This window comes from Felis catus, chromosome E1 (genome assembly GCF_018350175.1).
Source record: "Felis catus isolate Fca126 chromosome E1, F.catus_Fca126_mat1.0, whole genome shotgun sequence".
Classification (NCBI taxonomy): Eukaryota; Metazoa; Chordata; class Mammalia; order Carnivora; family Felidae; genus Felis; species Felis catus.
Window position 1 is genome coordinate 26,437,518 of NC_058381.1, and position 17,154 is coordinate 26,454,671.

At 36.8% G+C, this 17,154-nt stretch overlaps 1 protein-coding gene across 1 annotated transcript in view; it reads right to left on the reverse strand.

Moving 5' to 3' along the window:
- The window catches only part of BRIP1 (BRCA1 interacting helicase 1), a 207,437-nt gene that overhangs the window by 9,454 nt on the left and 180,829 nt on the right, over window positions 1-17,154 (reverse strand). The window contains 1 exon segment of the mRNA XM_019817574.3: window positions 8,488-8,570. Coding sequence (XP_019673133.3) covers window positions 8,488-8,570 — 83 coding nt within the window.

Genomic DNA, 17,154 nt, shown 5'->3' on the forward strand with positions numbered 1-17,154 from the left:
GGAGAAAGGGGAATCCTTTTTGTACTGTTGGTGAGAATGCATACTGGTGCAGCCACTCTGGAAAAAAGTATGGAGGTTCCTCCAAAAACTAAAAATAGAGCTACCTTACCACCCAGCAATTTCACTATTAGGTATTTATACAAAGGATACAAAAATGCTGATTTGAAGGAGCACATGCCCCCCCCCCCCCACCAATGTTTATAGCAGCACTATCAACAAGAGCCAAATTATGGAAAGAGCCCAAATGTCCACTGACTAATGATGAATGGATAAAGACAATGTGGTATATATATACAATGGCGATCAAAAAGAATGAAATCTTGCCATGTGAAACAGGTGGATGGAATTAGAATGTATTATGCTAAGAGAAGTCAGTCAGAGAAAGACAAATACCGTATGATTTCACTCGTATGTGGAATTTAAGAATAAAAGATGAACATAGGGGAAGGGAAAGAAAAAGAAGATAAAAAGAGGGAGGCAAACCATAAGAGGTTCTTTTTTGTTGTTGTTGTTTTTTAAGTTTATGTATTTATGTTGAGAGAGAGAGAGAGAGAGAGAGAGAGAGAGAGCGAGCGAGCAGGAGAGGGGCAGAGAGAGGAGACAGAAACCCAAGCAGGCTCCACACTGTCAGTGCAGAGCCTATGTGGGGTTTGAACCCATGACCCATGAGATCATGACCTGAGCCGAAATCAGGAGTTGAATGCTTAACCTACTGAGCCACCCATGCACCCCTAAGAGACTCTAAATACAGAGAACTAAGGGTTGCTGGAGGGGAGGTGGGTAGGGGGCTGGGCTAAATGGGTGATGGGTACTAAGGACAGCACTTGTTGGCATGAGCACTGGGTGTTACATGTAAGTGAAGAATCACTTAATTCTACTTCTGAAACCACTATATGTTAACTAACTTGGATTTAAGCAGGAAAAAAAAAAAGATTCTCAATATTTTTCCTGCCTAAAAATCTTCACATGTACACTATGCTTAGTATTGCTCATGTATCAGTACCATTTTTCTTTACATGCAATGATTGTCAACTGAAGGGAGGGAAGAGGGAGTGGGAGTGGAGTGGAATGGGAGAAATGTATTATTTGTCAGTTTAGAATAACTGGGGAAATAAGGCAAATTTAATTTCATCATAATTCCCCACAAATATTGCCTACGCTTTAATTTTAGAGAAACTAGAAGTTGTAAACAACACGATCTTCCATTCCAACTTTCTAACTTTGACTCCCTTCACAAAAAATAAATGCAAGATTCCAGTCTCATAGGTTTTTTTGTTCCTTTTCTCCCCCAATTCCAAATGTGTCTTAAACTATCCTGGAAATGAAAGGAATAACAATGTTACCATGGACAAATCATGTCCTATTTGAATATTTATGATATATTTTTTAATATATAAACAATTAAGTTGTAAGGGACATGATTTGACCTATGACGTGAAAACTGTAAAACCTTGAACTATATTAAAAGTATACGTGTTTTGTAGTATGACTTATTTCAGAATGAAATTCAAAATCAGATATTCACTTTTAGAAAATAAATATTCTCTGCTGGTGTTACTATCATCATCTTCTGGAGTAATTTAAAAAGTCACTATGGTATTTTAAGTGAAAAGAAAAATAAGGCAGGGCTTCAAACAACTTGAACTCCTATACAATCATTTACATACATTCCTTTAGTTTTTTTTTTTTATGGGAGTTTTTCTTTTTTCTTTTTTATTAAAAAAAATTTTTTTTTTCAACATTTATTTATTTTTGGGACAGAGAGAGACAGAGCACGAACGGGGGAGGGGCAGAGAGAGAGGGAGACACAGAATCGGAAACAGGCTCCAGGCTCTGAGCCATCAGCCCAGAGCCTGACGCGGGGCTCGAACTCACGGACCGCGAGATCGTGACCTGGCTGAAGTCGGATGCTTAACCGACTGCGCCACCCAGGCGCCCCTATGGGAGTTTTTCTATATTTAATGCAAAATGAATTGAGTTCTGTAGTTAATGCAAATTCACTTCAAATAAAAATTAGCCATCAAAAGGAATTTGTACATTGTTGCGCTAGTATTATCTAGATAGGAAGATTTCACACTTTTATGAGTCTCAGAGAAAATAAATAAAAACCATACAGAAATAATGTAAAATTCTTAATTTAAAAAATCTGTTGGCAGTGCCTAGCTGGCTCAGTAGGTGGAACATGTGATTCTTGATCTTGGTGTTATAAGTTCAAGCCCCACATTGGGTATAGAGACCTACTTAAAAAATAAAATCTTTAGGGGCACCTGGGTGGCTCAGTTGTCAAGAGTTAGGCTCAGGTTGTTGTCTCATGGTTCTTGAGTGTGAGCCCTACTTTGGGTTCTCTGCTATCAGTGCAGAACCTGCTCGGATCCTGTCTCCTTCTCTCCTGTCTCTCTCTCCAAATCTCTCAAAGGAGATTTGATTTGATCTCTCTCAAATCAAATCAAATCAAATCAAATCAAATCAAATCAAATCAAATCAAATCTTTAGGGGCATGTGGGTGGCTCAGTCGGTTAAGCATCTGACTCTTGATTTTGATTTTGGCTCAGGTCATGATCTCACTGTCGTGAGATCAAACCCTGCACTGGGCTCTGCGCTGAGCATGGGGCCAGCTTGAGATTCTCTGTCTCACCCTCTGCCCCTCTTCCCCACTTACGCCCTCTCTCTAAAATAAAATTAAAAAAAAATTTTTAAGATATATAATTTATTTTCAAGTTAGCTTGGAATACTACTCAGCAAGGACAAAGAACGAAATCTTGCCATTTGCAACAACGTGGATGGAACTGGAGGGTATTATGCTAAGTGAAATAAGTCAGTCAGAGAAAGATATAATATGTTTTCACTCATATGAGGAATTTGAGAAACTTAACAGAAGTTAAGTTTCCATCTCTTTCCATGCAGGAAGAGAAGAAAAAAAAAAGTTACAAACTGAGAGGGAGTCAAACCACAAAAAACATTTTTTTAAATAAATAAATCTTTTAAAAATTCAACAAGACTGAACTATAAGGTAAGAAGTACTAGATGTTCAAATAAGAAAAACTTTTCAGATTTTGCATTTTTTAACTGAAGTTAAGAAAAACATTTGACAAGAAGACCATTTAATTTTTTAACTTTTTAAAGATTTTATTTTTAAATAATCTCTACATCCAATGTGGAGCTTGAACTTATAACCCCAAGATCAACCCTGAACCAGCCAGGTGCCCGTAGAAGAATATTTTAAAGAAGGATTTCCCTTAAAGTTCTTTATTTTGTTTGGTTGGGAAAAATAATTATACTGATTAAACATCAAACTTTTCTAAAACTGAAAAATTTTAGTATTATACTCGCCTCTTTCACGTGTGGAACTTTTTGTAATCAAAGAAAGCCTTTGCAGTGCAAAATGTCAGTTTGCTTTTGAAAACTCAAAGAATCTGAGCTCCACCTGCTGACTAAACATAAGCACTTAACATTTTGCTTTTAGTTATGTCTGGCCCTAAGTGCAATGGGTTGCTTTACATGGAAAGAGCAGAAAAGACTAATAAAGCAGCACTTGCTGCTTTAATCCAGGTGTATACATTTTAATGCCAAACCAAATACTAGGCTCTGAAATAGAAAAAGTAGAGTCCATACCCATAGGTAGTTTATCTGAAACAAATTTAAAATTTTGCATCTCTTTTTATCATTGTCGTATGAACTTTTTAGCTTTGAAGATAATAAAGATGCAAGTATTTCCAAACTAAATACTATAGGCACAAAATATTTGTTCATCTGAGTGGGGAAAAATGGCCATTCACTATATCTTGAGGCCTACAGTGGAGCTTTTTTCCTTTTAGAAAATACTAGCTCTAACATGAACTCTATAACAGCTGAAGCATTTCTAAACAAATAAAAAGCAATCAACAATCTTCAATATAATCAAGAATGAAAGAATAAAGAATCCTAAGCAGCCAAAGGAGATGTGCTTACATGTAAAAACTTATTTTTTGGAAAATTCATTTCTGTGAATAGCCTTTTCCCTGATAATGATAAATAAATAATTACTGTTACTGAATTAAATCCAACATTCTACAAAATTGAAGGATACTAACTGATTAATACTATGTTAGTTAGTAACTAGATTCTCCTCTATAAAGATTTTTTTGTAAACACACAAGCATTAAAAGGCTAGATTTCCTGTCAATATGAATTTTTCCATATTTGATCTATTAAAAATCTGTCCCTCCCCAATTTTTAAAAAATTTATTCAATTATTTTGGGGCACCTGGGTGGCTCAGTGGGTTAGGTGTCTGACTTCAGCTCAGGTCATGATCTCACGGCTCATGAGTTCTAGCCCTGCGTCAGGCTCTGTGCTGACAGCTCAGAGGCTGGAGCCTGCTTCCAATTCTGTGTCTCCCTCTCTCTCTGACCCTTTCCCGCTTGCACACTGTCTCTCTCTTAAAAATAAACATTAAAAAATTTTTTAATAAAAAATAAAAAATAATTTATTCAATTTTTAATTCAAACGCTTTGGGATGCAGCGAAGGCAGTCCTGAGAGGAAAATACATTGCAATCCAGGCCTATCTCAAGAAACAAGAAAAATCCCAAATACAAAATCTAACAGCACACCTAAAGGAAACAGAAGCAGAACAGCAAAGACACCCCAAACCCAGCAGAAGAGAAATAATAAAGATCATAAGAGAAATAAACAATATAGAATCTAAAAAAAACAGCAGACCAGGTCAATGAAACCAAGAGTTGATTTTCTGAAAAAATAAACAAAATTGATAAACCTCTAGCCAGGCTTCTCAATAAGAAAAGGGAGAGGAACCAAATAGTTAAAATCATGAATGAAAATGGAATTATTACAACCAATCCCTCAGAAATACAAGCAATTATCAGGGAATACTATGAAAACTTATATGCCAACAAACTGGACAACCTGGAAGAAATGGACAAATTCCTAACCACACACACACTTCACACTTCCAAAACTCAAACAGGAAGAAATAGAAACTTTGAACAGACCTATAACCAGCAAGAAATTGAATCAGTTAACAAAAATCTCCCAACAAATAAGAGTCCAGGACCAGATGCCTTCCGTGGAGAATTCTACGAGACATTTAAAGCAGAGATAATAACTATCCTTCTCAAGCTGTTCCAAAAAATAGAAAGGGAAGGAAAACTTCCAGACTCATTCTATGAAGCCAGCATTGTTTTGACTCCCAAACTAGACAGAGACCCAGCAAAAAAAGAGAACTACAGGCCAACATCCCTGATGAATATGGATGCAAAAATTCTCAACAAGATACCAACAAATCGAATTCAACACCATGTAAAAAGAATTATTCACCGATCAAGTGGGATTCATTCCTGGGCTGCAGGGCTGGTTCAACATTGGCAATTCAATCAATGTGATACATCACATTAATAAAAGAAACGGTAAGAACCATATGATCCTGTCAATCGATGCAGAAAAAGCATTTGACAAAATACAGCATCCTTTCTTAATAAAAACCCTCGAGAAAGTCAGGATAGAAGGAAAATACTTAAACATCATAAAAACCATTTATGAAGAGACCACAGCTAATATCATCCTCAATGGGGAAAAACGGAGAGCTTTCCCCGAGATCAGGAACATGACAGCGATGTCCACTCTCACCGCTGTTGTTCACATAGTGTTGGAAGTGCTAGCATCAGCAATCAGACAACAAAAGGAAATCAAAGGCATCAAAATTGGCAAAGATGAAGTCAAGCTTTCACTTTTTGCAGATGACATGATATTATACATGGAAAACCCGAGAGACTCCACCAAAAATCTGCTAGAACTAATACATGAATTCAGCAAAGTCACAGGATACAAAGAAATGTACAGAAATCAGTTGCATTCTTATACATCAATAATGAAGCAACAGAAAGACAAATAAAAAAACTGATCCCATTCACAATTGCACCAAGAATCATAAAATACCTAGGAATATACCTAACCAAAGATGTGAAAGATCTGTATGTTGAAAACTATAGAAAGCTTATGAAGGAAACTGAAGAAGATACAAAGAAATGGAAACACATTCCATGCTCATGGATTGGAAGAATAAACATTGTTAAAATGTCAATACTACCCAAAGCAATCTCCACATTCAATGCAATCCCAGTTAAAATTGCACCAGCATTCTTCTCGAACCTAGAACAAGCAATCCTAAAATTTGTATGGAACCACAAAAGACCCCGAATAGCCAAATTAATATTGAAGAAGAAGACCAAAGTGGGAGGCATCACAATCCCAGACTTTAGCCTCTACTACAAAGCTGTAATCATCAAGACAGCATGGTATTGGCACAAAAACAGACACATAGACCAATGGAATATAATAGAGACTCCAGAATTGGACCCACAAAAGTATGGACAACTAATCTTTGACAAAGCAGGAAAGAATTTCCAATGAAAAAAAAAAGACAGTCTCTTTAACAAATGGTGTTGGAAGACTGGACAGCAACATGCAGAAGAATGAAACTAGACTACTTTTTTACACCATTCACAAAAATAAACTCAAAATGGATGAAGGACCTGAATGTGAGAAAGGAAACCATCAAAACCCTAGAGGAAAGGGTCACCCGGGTGGCTCAGTCAGTTGAGCATCCAACTTCGGCTCAGGTCATGATCTCACAGTTTGTGGGTTCAAGCCCCACATCAGGCTCTGTGCTGACAGCTTGCTCAGAGCCTGCAGCCTGCTTCAGATTCTGTGTCTCCCTCTCTCTCTCTCTCTCTCTCTCTCTCTCTCTCTCTCTCTCTCTCTGCTCTCCCCCCAGTCATGCTCTGTCTCTGAAAAAGAAACGTTAAAAAAATAAAAAAATAAATAAATAAATAAATAAAACCCTAGAGGAGAAAGCAGGAAAAAACCTCTCTGACCTCAGCCGCAGCAATTTCTTACTTGACACATCTCCAAAACAAGGGAATTAAAAGCAAAAATGAACTATTGGGACCTCAGCAAGATAAAAAGCTTCTGCACTGTGAAGAAACAATCAACAAAACTAAAAGGCAACCAACGGAATGGGAAAAGATATTTGCAAATGACATATCGGACAAAGGGCTAGTATCCAAAATCTATAAAGAGCTCACCAAACTCCACACCTGAAATACAAATAATCCAGTGAAGAAATGGGCAGAAGACATGAATAGACACTTCTCTAAAGAAGACATCCAGATGGCCAACAGGCACATGAAAAGATGCTCATCAGGGAAATACTCCTCATCAGGGAAATACAAATCAAAACCATACTGAGATATCACCTCATGCCAGTCAGAGTGGCTAAAACAAACAAATCAGGAGACTATAGATGCTGGAGAGGATGTGGAGAAACGGGAACCCTCTTGCACTGTTGGTGGGAATGCAAACTGGTGCAGTCGCTCTGGAAAAGTGTGGAGGTTCCTCAAAAAATTAAAAATAGATCTACCCTATGACCCAGCAATAGCACTGTTAGGAATTTACCCAAGAGATACAGGAGTGCTGATGCATAGGGGCGCTTGTACCCCAATGTTTATAGCAGCACTTTCAACAATAGCCAAATTGTGGAAAGAGCCTAAATGTCCATCAACTGATGAGTGGATAAAGAAGTTGTGGTGTATATACATAATGGAATACTACGTGGCAATGAGAAAGAATGAAATATGGCGTTTTGTAGCAACGTGGATGGGACTGGAGAGTGTTATACTAAGTGAAATAAGTCATACAGAGAAAGACAGATACCATATGTTTTCACTCTTATGTGGATCCTGAGAAACTTAACAGAAGACCATGGGGGAGGGGAAGAAAAAAAAAAGTTAGAGAGGGAGGAAGCCAAGCCATAAGAGACTCTTGAAAACTGAGAATAAACTGAGGATTGATGGGGGTAAGGGAAAAGTGGGTGATGGGCATTGAGGAGGGCACCTGTTGGGATGAGCACTGGGTGTTGTATGGAAACCAATTTGACAATTTCATACTTAAAAAATAATAAAAAAATAAAAAATCTTTTAATAAAAAGATCTATTCGATTATTTTGAGATAGAGAAAGAGAGAGAATATGCAAGTGGGAAGGGTTCAGAGAAACAGAGGGTGAAAGAATTCCAAACCCAGTGCAGAGCCCGATGCAGGCTTGATCTCAAGTACCGCAAGATCATGACTGGAGCCAAAGTCGGATGCTTAACCAACTGAGACACCCAGGTGCCCCTGTCCAAATTTTTTCTTTAAAACCAGCAGTTATTAGGGGCGCCTGGGTGGTTCAGTTGGTTGAGTGTCTGACTTCGGTTCAGGTCATGATCTCATAAGTTCATGAGCTCGAGCCCTGCATTGGGCTCTGTACTGACAGCTTGGAGCCTGGAGCCTGCTTCAGATTCTGTGTCTCAGTCTCTCTCTCTCTGCCCCTCCCTGGCTTGTGTGCTCTCTCTCTCTCTCAAAAATAAATAAACATTAAAAAAGAACAACAACCAGTAGTTACTAAACACCAATGACTGTTATTAACTCTTACTCTAAACCCAGCTGAGAATCTTACCAGATATATACTGTGCAGGGTTACTACTAAAGCGATCATCCACAAGAATAAGAGCTCCCCAATCATTTTTGTGTCGAATACACCTATAAAAAAAATAGGGAGAAAAATCAAACAGAAATAGCCTTGAAAATAAAAGCCAGACTTCTTGTGAGCAGAAGATTGAGAAAAATCAGTGATGTCATTAGTATATTCCTCTAAGCCTTGTTATTATGAGCAAGATTATAGAAACAACTCAATACAATGTACCAAAGTAGGTATATTAAAAATCTCCTACTTTTGCCAACTCTTGATAACTTACATCAAAAAATGTTCATATGCATTCTATTTTGAAAGCCAAAAATTTATAGAAAATATTTACAAACCCTTACTTAGCTAAACAAATTATTTTTTTTTACCTTCAATGTCATTTTAGTTGTAGAATTTATGTAGATAAACTTTGTTCTAGTTTAATGAGTTTTTATCATGAATGAATGTTTAATTTGTAAAACAAACAACAAACTTGGGAAGAACCAATTGATTTGATCATGTAGTTTTTCTTCTTTAAACTGTTAACATGGTAGATCACACAGGCAAAATTTCAAATACAGACCCAGACTTTCATTCCTAAGATAACCACATGTTGTTATGGTGTATATTCTTTTTATAGATTGTTGAATTTGGTTTGCTAAATATTTTTTAATTTTAAAAATTATTAAAAAAATTTTGAAGTGTGTAATTCAGTGACTTTTAGTACATTTACAAAGTTGTGCAACCTACACCACTATCTATCACACAACATTTTTATCTCACCAAAAAGAAACCCAGTGTCAATCAGCCACTCTCTTTATCCAATTATTCCCCCTATTCCCTGGAAACTACTAACATACTTTCTATCTCTATAATTTGCCTATTTTGAAATTTTCATATAACCGGAATCATGCAACATACAACATGATTCTTTCAGTTAACATGATGTTTTTTCAAGGCTACTTGTTATCACATGTATCAGTACTTTATTCCTCTTTTTAGCTGAATAACATTCCATTGCATTTATCCATTCATAAGTAAATGCGCATCTGGGTTGTTTTCACCTTTTGACTATGATGAATAATGCTGCTATGAACATTTGGGTACAAGTTTTCATATGAATCCAGCCAGAAGTGGAATTGCTGGGCTGTACAGTAATTCAATGTTAACTTTTTGAGGAACACTTTTGTCTGAAGCAGTTGCACAATTTTACATTCCTGCCAGCATTGTGTGAGATTTCCAATTTCTCCATATCCTCACCAACACTTATTATCCATCTTCTTCATTAAATGTACTCTAGGAAGTGTGAAGTGGCATTTCACTGTGGTTTTGATTTCCATTTCCCTAGTAACTAGTGATGTTGAACATGTTTTCATGTGCATACTGGCTGCTTGTGTATCTCGTTTGGAGAAATGTCTACTAAAAGTATTGGTCCATTTTTAAATCGCATTATTTGTCTTTTCATTGTTGAATTATAAGAGTTCTTTATATATTCTGGATACTACACCCTTAGACATATGATTTGCAAACATTTTCTCACATGTGTGCGTTCTATTTTTTAGCATTGTTCTTTGAAGAACAAAAGTTTTAACAAAGTTAAACAAAAGTTTGACAAAGCCCAATTTATCTAATTTTTAAAGTTGTTTGTGCTGTTGATGTCATATTTAAGAAACCATTGACTACCAGGGTGCTTGGATGACTCAGGCGGTTAAGTGTCCAACTTCGGCTCAGGTCATGATCTCGAGGTTCTTGAGTTTGAGCCCCACACTGGGATCTGTGCTGACAGCTCAGAGCCTGGAGCCTGCTTCAGATTCCATGTCTCCTTCTCTCTCTGCCCCTCCCCTGCTCATACTCTTTCTCAAAAATAAAATAAACATTAAAAAAAAAAAAAGCAAGAAAGAAACCATTTCCTAGGGGCAACTGGGTGGCTTAGTAGGTTGAGCGTCTGACTCTCGGTTTCGACTCAGGTCATGATCTCTCAGTTAGTGAGCCCTGTATTGGGCTCTGCTCTGATAGCACAGAGCCTGCTTGGGATTCTCTCTCTTCTCTCTTTGCCCTCCCCCTGCTCATGCTCTCTCCCTCTCAAAATAGACATTAAAAAAAAAAAAAAAAAAGCAAGAAACCATTGCCTAATCCAAGGAGTCTAAGAAGACTTACACCTTGTTAGTCTTTCACCCATCTTGAGTTACCTTTTGTATATGGTGTGGGGGTAGAGGACTAGTTTCATTCTTTTATATGGATATGCAGTTATCCCAGCACCATCTGTTAAAGACTATTCTTTCCCCTATTGGATTGTCTTAGCACTTTTTAGGAGGGGGTGGTGGCTTAAACAACAGGGATTTATTTCTCACAGTTCTTGAGGCTAGGAAGAACAGATAGAGGTGCAAACTGATTTAGTTCCCTGGTGAAGGCTCTCCTCTTGGCTTACAGATGTCAGCCATCTCACTATGTCCTCACATGGGTGGGGGTGGAGAGAGGGAGAAGAAAAGGAGAGAAAGAATCAAGTCCTCTGATGTCTGTTCTTATAAGGGCGCTAATCCCATCATGAGGGCCCTGCCCACAGGACCTCATCTAAACCTAATTACATTCCATAAGCCTCATCTCCAAATAGCATTATGTAGGGGATAAGGGCTTCAACATATGAATTTGAAGGAGGCACAATTCAGTCCATGGAGGTAAGAAAATCTTATGATATATGAAAAGATGCTAAGTGCTAGGGAAGAAAAACAAAAAGGGAAAGAGAAGAGGGAATATTGGCAGAGGGTGCTAAATTTTAAATAGGGTGATTTTTGAGCACCTGAGAAAACATTACTTGAACAAAGGTTCGTCACAGGTAAGGGAATGAGCTGTGTGTGTATCTGGAAGGGAAGTGTCTAGCAGAGAGAAATGCAAGGGCAAAGTCTCTGCAGCAAGAGCTTACCTGACATGGTCAGGAAACAGCAAGGAGCACAGTATACCTTCTATGATGTACCCTCTTCTCTCCCTTTAGGTGTAGGGTCTTTCTGGGGTATATAGGATGATTTGGTAGTTATCTAGCTGTGTTCATGGGACATGAGGAGCCTAGGGTCCTCCTACTCCACCACCATCTTCCTCTCCCTCTGTCTTGGCACTAATAAGCTCACTGTAAACATGGAGGTTAGTGTCTGGACTTTCAATTCTACCCTCTGTCCTACATGTCTATATTATGCCAGTACAACACAAGTCTCAATTATTGTAGCACTGCAATAAGTTTGAAATCGAGAATGGTCAGTTCTCCAATTTTGTTCTTCTTTTTCAAAATTTTTGTGACTATTCTGGATTTCTTTCAATTTCCATACAAATTTTAAGGTCAGCTTCTCAATTTCTGCAAGAAATCCAGCTGGGATTTTGGCTGGGATTGCACTGAATCTCTACAGATCATTCTGGGGGGATGCTGCGATCTTTACAGTAAGTCTTCCAATCCATCATCACAGAATTCTTCCATTTATTTAGAAATTTCTTTCAACTATGTTTTGTAGCTTTCAGTGTACAGGTCTTGCAAATGACGTTATTGCAAATGAAAAATATTTATTTTTATTGAAGTACATAGTTGACACACAGTGTTACATGAGTTTCAGGTTTACAACATAGTGATCTGACAAGTCTACACATTATACTATGCTTACAACAAATGTAGCTACCATTTGTCACAACACTATTACAGTATGCAAATAGAGTTTATTAATTTCATTTTTGGATTCACTCCCATTGTATAACATGATGGATTTTTGTATACTTTTTTTGTATACTTTTGTAACTTACTGAACTTGTTTATTAGCTCTATTAGTTATATTTTATGGATATAAATTTCCATGTAGAATATCATGTCATTTGCAAATTTTAAAATAATTTTACTTCTTTTCCAATCCAAATTAATTTTTCTTCTTTTTTTCTTGCCTAATTGCCCTGTGTAGAACCTCTAATACAATACTAAATATAAGTGGTGAGAGTGGACATCCTTATCCTGTTATCAAACATAGGGGCAAAGTTTCAGTCTTTCTTTTTTTAATGAATGTAATTTATTGTCAAATTGGCTTACATACAACACCCAGTGCTCACCCCAACAAGTGCCCTCCTCAATGCCCATCACCCATTTTCCCTTCTCCCCCAAGCCCCCATCCACCCTGTTTGTTCTCTGTATTTAAGAGTCTCTTGTGGTTTGCCTCCCTCCCTTTCTGTTTGTAACTACTTTTTTTCCCTTCCTTTCCCCCATGGTCTTCTGTTAAATTTCTCAAGATCTACATATGAGTGAAAATGTGTATCTGTCCTTCTCTGTCAGTCTTTTATCATTAAGATGTTAACTACAGGTTTGCCATAGACGCTCTTCTATTTCTGCTTTGAGGGTTTTATCATGAAAATGTGTTGGATATTGTCAAACGTTTTCCTCATCTTGAGAAGATGTATTTTATTCTACTTAATCTATTACATTGATTGATTTTAGTTGGACCAACAAAATTGGCTGGATGTTGAATCAACCTTGCATTCCCAGGATAAATTCCGCTTGGTCATTGTGTATAATCCTTTTAGTAAGTTGCTGGATTCAGTTTTCTACTTTCTCTGTTGAGGATTTTTGCATCTATACCCATAAAAGATAATGCTGTGTTTTCTTGTGATGTCTTCGGTTTTGGTAACAGGCAATACTGGCCTCATAGACTAAGTTGATATATGTTTGTCCTTCAATTTTTCATAAGAGTTTGTAAAATACTGGTGTTAATTCTTTAAATATTTGCTAGAATTCATCAGTGAAGCCATTTGGTCCTGGGCTTTTCTTTGTGGGAAATTTTCTGATTACTTACTATCTCTTTACTTTTACAGACCTATTCATATCTATTGTATCAGTTGCAGTAGCTTATGTTTTCCTATGAATTTGCCCATCCTTAAGTTATAAAATTTGCTGTCATCCATTGTTCAAGGTGTTCTTTTATAATGCTTTATGTTTTTGTTAAGGTTGGTAGTTACATCCCCTCTTTCATTCCTAATTTTAGTAATTTAAGTTCTTTCTGTTATTTTCTCTTGGTCAGTCTAGTTAAAAGTTGTTAGTTTTCTTGGTCTTTTCAAAGAACCAACTTTTGTTATCCTTATTTTTTCTACTGTATTTTCTATTCTCAATCTCCTTTATGTCCATTCTAATATCTATTATCCTTTTTGATCTGCTGGCCTTGGGCTTTGCTTGCCCTTCTTTTTCTAATTCCTTAAGTTAGGAGGTTAGATTATTGATTTCAGATCTTTCTTTTTAAAAAATATAGGCACTTACAAGTATACATTTCTCTCTGAGCAATACTTTCATTTTATCCTCAAAATTTTGGTACTGTGCTTTCACTTTCATTCATCACAAGGTACATCCTAGTTTCTCTTATTTCTTCTTGGATCCATTGGTTAAGAATGTATTAATTTCCACTTATTTATGAATTTCCTATTTCTTCTCCTGTTATTATTTCTAGTTTCATTCCACTGAAAGCAGAAAAAGTACTTTCTATGATTTTAACCATTTAAAATTTACTGAAGACTTATTTTGTACCCCAACTTATAGTCTATCCTGAAGAATATGCCACATGAACCTGAGGAGGGTGGAGTGTAATAGATATACGTTAGGTTTGTAATTCTTGGTTTTAAGTGTTCAAGACTCACATTAAAAAAAAAATGTTTAAGGTGCCTGGGTGGCTCATTAAGCATCTGACTTTGGTTCAGGTCATGATCTCATGGTTTGTCAGTTCAAGTCCCACATAGGGTGAGCTTGAGCCCCACTTTGGGTGAGCAAGATACCTGCTCTGGGTGAGCTCGAGCCCTGCTTCGAGTGGGTCCCGCTTCTCGCTCTCTCTGCCTCTCCCATCTCCCCCTCTGCCCTTCCTGGGATTCTCTCTCTCAAAAACAAAAACAAAAAAAGTTGGGGTGCCTGGTTAGCTCAGTCGGTTAGGCATCCAACTTTGGCTCAAGTCATGATCTCGTAGTTGGTGAGTTTGAGCCCTGCGTCGGATTCTGTGCTGACAGCTCAAAGCCTGGAGCCCACTTCCAATTCTGTGTCTGTCTTTCTCCCCCCCCCCCCCCACTCATGCTCTGTCTCTCTCAAAAATAAAAACATCAAACAAATTAAAAACAAAAAAAATTATTTATTTTGAGAGAGAGTGCAAGCTGGGGAGGGGCAGAGAGAGAGAGAGATTCCCCAACAGGTTCCATGCTGTCAGAGCAGAGCCCAACATAGGGCTCAATCTCACAAACTGTGAGATTATGACCTGAGCTGAAATCAAGAGCTAGACATTTAATCAACTAAGCCACCCATGTGCCCCAAGACTCACATTCTTTATTGATTTTCTAATTGTTCTATTATTGAAAGTGGGGTAATGAAGTATCCAACTATTTAACTGTTGAATTGTCTATTTCTGACAGTTTTTGCTACTGAAGATTTAGGGCCTTTTTGTTTCCTGCATATATGGGTTTAATAGTTGCATATTATTCTTGGAGTGAAAAATTTATTATTACAGACTATTTATTGTCTCTAGTAACAGTTTTTATCTTAAAATCTAGTTTGTCTGATACTGAGTATGAGCAAACCAGCTCTCTTTTGTTTACTGTTTGAATGATATGTCTTTTCCCATCCATTTACCTTAATCTGTGTGTGTGTGTGTGTGTGTGTGTGTGTGTGTGTGTGTTTTAACTAGAGTGTTTCTCTTACAGGCAGCATATAGATGGGTCATTAAAAAAATTCCATTTTGCCAATCTTTGCTTTTTGACTGTTGTGTTTAATGCATTTACATTTAATGTAACTACAGATTAAGGCAGGATTTAGCTATTTCATAAATACTTTTTTTTACTATTTGTTTTCTATAGGTCTAATTTTTTTTGTTCCACTGTTTTCCCATTATTGCCTTCTTCTGAATGCAATAGATATTTTTAGGTATCATGTTAATTATCTTGTCATTTCTTATTATTTTGAATTATTTTATTTGTGGTTGCTTTGAGGACAATTAACACCTTAACTTATAACAATTTAGTTTGGATTAATACCAATTTCAATAGTATACAAAAATGTTACTCCTATATAATGCTGTTCCTTCCCTCTTCATCTGTGTTATTACTGTAATATAAATTGCATCTTTATACATTGTATGCCTGTACAGAAAGGTAACAGGAGGCCAAAATGCTTATCCTAGGAAGGCCTGCATACAAGGTAGGTTTTGGTTGTTTTAAGAACTTAGGTTTCAGGAGGGTTCCAATCATTGATGGATAAGAAGGGCTCCCTGTGTCTAAAATGTTCGTGCTAACAGTGATTGATGCTGACCACCCACTTTGCTTTTAAGAGGCTAAACTTTGGAGAAATGCTAGGCAGAGGCTGCCTATCTGACCAGCCCCAAATAAAAACACTGGGTGCCAAGTCTTTTGAGTTCTCCTAATTGGCAGTATCTCACACATGTCACCAAAATCACTGCTGGGGAATTAAGTGTGTCCTGTATTACTCCACTGAGAGAGGGGCCTTGGAAGCTTTGGCCTGGTTTTCCCTTGACTTTGCCCATGTGCCTATTCTCTTTGCTGATTTTGCTTTGTATTCTTTCAATGTAATATATCCTACATATGCATGCAACTATATGATGAGTATATCCCTGCTCCTAGTGAATTACTCAACCAGTGGTGGTTTAGGGGGCCCCAAGACAATGCCTATTACCACATATTTAAAATGACTGCTTTAATGCAGTTGTTTAAAAAAAACAAATAGGATTAAAAAAGCTATAAAAATACATTTATATATATCAAGTTTATTTTGAGAGACGGTGAGGGAGGGGCAGAGAGAGAGGAGGAGAGAGAGAGCCCAAGCAGGCTTGATTCAGGGCTCAAACTCACGAACTATGAGATCATAACCTGAGCCGAAGTTGAACGTTTAACTGACTGAGCCACCCAGGTGCCCCATTTATATTGTTTTTTTTAATATTTATCTATGAAATTACCTTTACAGATGTTCTTTATTTCTTCATATGGATGAATTACTGCCTAGTGTTTCACCATTTCAACCTGAAAAGGACTCCCTGTAGCATTTCTGGTAGGACAAGTTTTCTGGAGATTCATTCTCAGTTTTTGTTTATTTGGGAATGTCTTCCTTTCTCCTTCATTTTTGAAGGATAGTTTTGTTATAGACTTGGTTGACAGTCTTTTTCTTTAAATATGTCAGCCCACTGCCTTCTGCTTGCCATAGTTTCCAATAAGAATTCTAAGGTTAGTGAGTATTGAGGATGTGAGGAGTATGTGAGAAATTATATTATATCATTATATTATATTATATTATATTATATTATATTATAATATTTAATTATATATAATATATAACATATATAATATATAATTATAAATATATATTATATTATATTATATTATATTATATTATATTATATTATATTATATTATATGTGAGGAATTGTTTCTCTCCTGTTTTCTAGATTCTTTGTCTTCAGCAGTTTGACAATGACATATCTACGTAAGGATCTCTTTAATTTTTAACTACTTCAAACTTGCTGGTTCTTAGATTTGATGTTCTCCATCAAATTTGGAAAGTTTCCAGCCCTTTTTTCTTCAGCTAATCTTTCTGTCCCTTTCTCTCTTCTATCCTTCTAAAAGACTCCCAGTATGTGTATACTGGTATATTTGATGGAGTCCTAC